The following is a 5,000-nucleotide window of genomic DNA, read 5'->3' as shown; positions in this document are numbered from 1 at the left end:
CAGAAGTCAAGGGGGCAGCTGCAGAGACCCAGAAGAACTTGGGCCGCCTTTTACTCTGTTTAATTAAGCAAAATAAAACGATAATGAAGATCATGTGATTGTTATTTTAATTCAATACTCACTGCTGAAAAAGAAAGATGTTTGTTTATAGAGTCAGAAAGAGACCCAAATTAATTGCCAAGAGCCATAATTCTTGTAACACACTTCCTCAGAGCCTTCACAACTATTATAATTCTTGTTGGAATCACCAGTTGCGTACATGTTTAGGTCAGAAGTAGGGTAGAGGAAGGCTTATGGACAAGAACAAAAAGACAACTTCTTTTGGTGGATTGATGGGCAACTGGTGCAATAATTGGCAAAGCCATCCTGCCTCACCAGTGGATGGTGAGCCTTCTTTTTCCCTGCAACTATGTCACGGGCTTGTGTCCTGACATGGATGCATGGGAAACTCTTATCTGCAGATACCCCTTTCCAGATTCGTAGTACACATTTAGTGCCACAAAATTGTTCATATGGGCAATAGTTTGAGAATTATTGGAGCTTCTACATGAATTGGCTACTTGTTGAATTCCAAAAACACAGTCATGGGTGGTGTAGTAGGACTGAGCACTTACAAAGAAACGTGTGAGGAGAAGAAAGAAGAGGAAGCAGCATCCAAGAACTGCACTTTCCCACCTCCACTGCAGCAAAAGAAAAAGGCACAATTGTTAGGAAGTGTGTTAAGGCAACAGTAAATTTGAGGTTACGCACACACCATTTGGAAGTCGACAAGCATCAAACATATCGATTCCACGAGACGAACTCCAAGAGTCATGATAGTAAGATACTCATACTTTTTTCTCGGAAAATGAGATTCTCACATCCATTATGAATAGGAACTCACAGTGAATACAGTTATCTACAGTCAACACCACTCAGAAAAAATTATCCACAGGAAAGGATATGGAGAGGTGTCACACACTTTGGGTGCATGATTTATCTGGTTTCAGATATTGATTCTATTCAGTAAGAATCATCACAAAATGATGAAAGGTTCTCTTCATTCTTTAATGAAAGGTATGAATAATGCAAAGGTCTTTACTGTTTAGTAATATAAAAATGAATTGAACCGGAATTGTTCGGTTGCCATTAATGACAAGTGGGGTTGGGCGGAGAGAGAGAGAGAGAGAGAGAGAGAGAGAGAGAGAGAGAATATTGAACCTGGTGAACTTGTGAGAAAACTGACTTCACGACCGAGACCAAGTCAGTGGCAGTAGTGAAATGTTGGAGACCCAGCATGCCTTTGAGCTGCTGTAGGCACACCACTGTGGCAGCTCCTCCCATGAATCCCACTATGGTTGCATGAGATAAGAAGTCCACTATGAAGCCAAGCCTGCATATAGATTTAGAAGAAGATCAACAGATTAAACCAAGTTTCTATTATATTATTTCCACAGGAAGAAATCAATAGCAAGCAAAACTTGGATTAACAGAATCATTTCAACTTCTCTTTCTGGAATCATGATATATAGAGCCCCACATCAAAAAACAAAACACTCTATGCCCATCCTTCCTGTCTCTATATTCCTTATGTTTGATAAGGTGAACAGGAAGTGTTAAAGTCTCCTGCATGATACGACAACGAGTTCTGCTTCTTTCCTGCAATTGTCTGCTTAGTCCTCAATCCTTATCTCACATATATATCCACATATAACCCCTTTCTTCTCTTCTGTTCAACCTGATGAATATTAACTCTTGCTTTTTGTTGTCACCCTCCTATTCTTAATTACCACCTTCCAAGTTTCTGTAAGTTGGCGATCGGTCAACATACCTCAACAACCCCAAGGCCGCTTGAAAGAGACCAGCGAAGAAAGTTGCAGTGAAGGCCAAGTGCAAGTACAATGCCGGATCCTTGGTAGGGGAGACCTCGTTCCCCAACATCGACCCGATCAAAAGAGAAGCTACGGCCACCGTCCCTACGGCGAGGTCGCGTGAGCTCCCCATCATCGCATACACCAACGGGGGCACAAAGCTCGAATCTACAATCACATGGAAACCCTTCACTACCGCGCCAAACCGTGAACAAGCATCCCTACTAGTAGTACTATGGCTAATGGAGATGACTGCACTCACATAGACCAAGAATCGGTGGCAGATTCGCGAGCTTCGCGTAGCTGATCCCCTGCGGGATGGCGAGGCTGGCAATGGTGATCCCCGCGATGAGGTCAGACTTGAAGAGGCCGAAACTGTAGCTCGGAGCCCATTCAAGGATGGGCAAGAAGTATTTCAACCCCAGTATAACCCTCCGCGGGCCGTGCTCGTTCCTGAACTGCCGGAGGGGGTCATCGGGGAAGAACGTCTCCTTCAGGTTGGTCCTGAAGGTGTCGAGGAACGGCCGCGGCGGCGGCACCGGCACGCGGCGCGCAAACTCCGTGCCGGGGAACACGCCATCGGCATTCCCCATAAGTACTCAAGTAGCAGTAACTTAAACCTAAAAGAGCTGGACGAAGCTTAACGCAGAGGGGGAGACGACAGAAAAGAGAGGAGGAGAAGACCAAGCCTTCTTTAGAGAGACAGAGGGAGGGAAGCTGTAACTGAGCACAGACGGAGGGAAATGGCGAGGGTGGGATTATATAGAGAAGAGGAAGGGGATGGGGGTGAGCCGAAGCGAGCTTCTCGTCTTAACCGGTGTAGGCGCTGGAGGGGGAGGCGTAGTGGCCCGGGGGTCCCACACGCCTGGATGGACATGTGGCCGGTCCACGCCGTGTCGGCACTCGGCAGCGTGGGAGTGGCCCTTGTGAGATGAACCCTACTGGGAAGGAGGAGTTCAATGGTTTGAGGACGATAGGCACGATGCCTGAGGATTTAGATTTGTGGCAGCGGGACCCAGAAACTTGAGAGGAACCAAACTTACAATTCCTCTCAGATCAAGCAAATTTCTTTTTTGTTTCTTCTCTACATAAAATCTAGAGAGCTAAATGCATTTAAGACACTACCCTCCCTCAGAGCTCTGTGGTGAAGAGGTCGGCAGGCAAACTATGGCAAAGAGAAAAGACAAATTGCCGAGTGTTTTTTTCCAAGTGATGGAAGTGCAATCATAATTGTTGAAATTTTGATAGACTTAGGCGAGATTGTGACAGCAAATCTAAAAATGAAAGCTCGCTTTACTATTGCAGTTAATCAAATAAAATATATAAATCTCTTTTCTACTTTGTCTTCTAAATCAAAATTGTCTTTTCTACACGGTTTCCATTTACGATCAATCATAGATGCAAAGAGGCAACGCGTGACGCATTGTGCATCCCGTGTTAGCTCAAGTTTGTCTCTTTGTGATCGCCTTGTCGTCTCTGCTAATTATCTCACTCGATCTAAAAGATGTCTCGTGTTCAATTTTTCTCGAGGCAATTCATTAGATATCCTTCTTATGGATGGGAAGATGTTTTCTAATGATACAATTCATTCGCCTTTTATATAGTTATGCTGTATCTACAAACAAAATTAATATAGAACATGTGTCGTACGTCAAATATGGAGATATAACGATTGCTAAATATGAATCTTTAGAAAGTTGCAGTGAGTTATATATTTGGTAAATAATTTTTTGGGTGAATTATTCAAAAGAAAATTTATTTCTTTAAGCTTTTTCTAGGAAGTGCCTTCGTTTTTAGAATTCTCTAATGACATTATTTTTCTGCATAAAAATATTTTTCCCTCCTTTTCACTCTTGATCGGTCTACTTATAATATTTTTATATTACGTTATAGTATTTTCAATAATATCAAGAAAATATTATAATGTGATAAGATACTATAATTTTTTTAACATACTGTAAAAATATTATAAACACAATCTTTTTATAAAATTTGTTCAAGAATATTATATTATAATATTTTGTTTAGTATTACTAAAAAATATAAAATAGTGTAATAACACAATAGCTGATTTGATTAATCCTATATATAAATCAGACCCTCTGAAAAGAGAGAAAAATCAAGCGAAAAAATATTTCAGGTATCCGACAAAAAATGAGGCTGATAAAAAAATTCTGAAAATAAGGATCGCTTTCGTAAAAACATAAATAAATATAATTTTTTTTCCTAAAAATTACCTTAATTTCTTCTTACATTTGTTCCTATATTTCAGCCATGCAGATGTGAGAGAAGGCGCTACGTAAACAGCTTCCATACAACGCTGCACACACCGGGACGTATTATGATACGTACAGATTAGTCGCCAATACATGCATAAATAGAGCATCATTTTCATTTTTCTTTTACGTCGTGGAGATGAAATTATATTTATATCCATCATTTAGCAAGAAATTTATTTGTGTTCTTCATTTAGCAAGAAATTTATTTGTGTTTCTTCTTCTTGTATGTTGACGACGTAGGACTTCGAGTCGCGTGGGGTTGCGTTGACTTGACGCGGGTGCAATGATTGATGCCCAATAAAAGTGAGTAGGAAAGAGCGTGGGTCCCACCATCACGGGTGTGGCGTTGACAACACCTGTGACCAGCTTTGGACGCTGGCTTTTGTCTCCATCTGCAGCCGTGAATTTATTCCCTCCCCCTCATCACCACCGTCCACAACTCCTACACGGCTTCTCTTTTGGACCATTTCCTTCTGCAAAGAATATATATAAAGATAGAGAGAGATGTGACACATTATTTACGTATTATATATGGTGTATCTATATTGTGGTTGTGAGTTGATTTGTTGACCCCACCATCTCATCGTTGACTGCTCAAGAGACCAGCACTCTGTCAAGATTATGGCTCATATTTTATTTGCTTAGATAAGATTGTGTATATATATATATATATATATATATATATATATATATATATATATATATATATATATATATATATATATATATATATATATATATATATATATATATATATATATATATATTGCTCGAGCACACCATTTGTTGTGGCCAATGAAAATGTTATAATTTATTAAATATAACAAAATTTTAACAATAATGTTCACAATTAATTTAATTAGATAATTAT

At 40.0% G+C, this 5,000-nt stretch overlaps 1 protein-coding gene across 1 annotated transcript in view; it reads right to left on the bottom strand.

The window, feature by feature from the left end:
- The window catches only part of LOC103988970 (sulfate transporter 3.1), a 4,696-nt gene extending 2,097 nt beyond the window's left edge, over positions 1-2,599 (bottom strand). The window contains exons 1-5 of the mRNA XM_009407675.3: positions 2,113-2,599; positions 1,811-2,018; positions 1,201-1,372; positions 615-680; positions 1-55 (exon numbers count right to left, since the gene is read on the bottom strand). The exon at positions 1-55 is cut by the window's left edge and continues 59 nt beyond it. Of these exons, the coding sequence (XP_009405950.2) occupies positions 1-55; positions 615-680; positions 1,201-1,372; positions 1,811-2,018; positions 2,113-2,443 (832 nt within the window). The 5' untranslated portion in view covers positions 2,444-2,599. The remainder of the gene's footprint in view (positions 56-614; positions 681-1,200; positions 1,373-1,810; positions 2,019-2,112) is intronic.
- Positions 2,600-5,000: the final 2,401 nt, after the last annotated feature.

The sequence above is a fragment of the Musa acuminata genome, chromosome BXJ1-6, assembly GCF_036884655.1.
Source record: "Musa acuminata AAA Group cultivar baxijiao chromosome BXJ1-6, Cavendish_Baxijiao_AAA, whole genome shotgun sequence".
NCBI lineage: Eukaryota > Viridiplantae > Streptophyta > Magnoliopsida > Zingiberales > Musaceae > Musa > Musa acuminata.
Note: the sequence above shows the minus strand (reverse complement) of the source record. Positions and strands in the feature narration are given on the sequence as shown.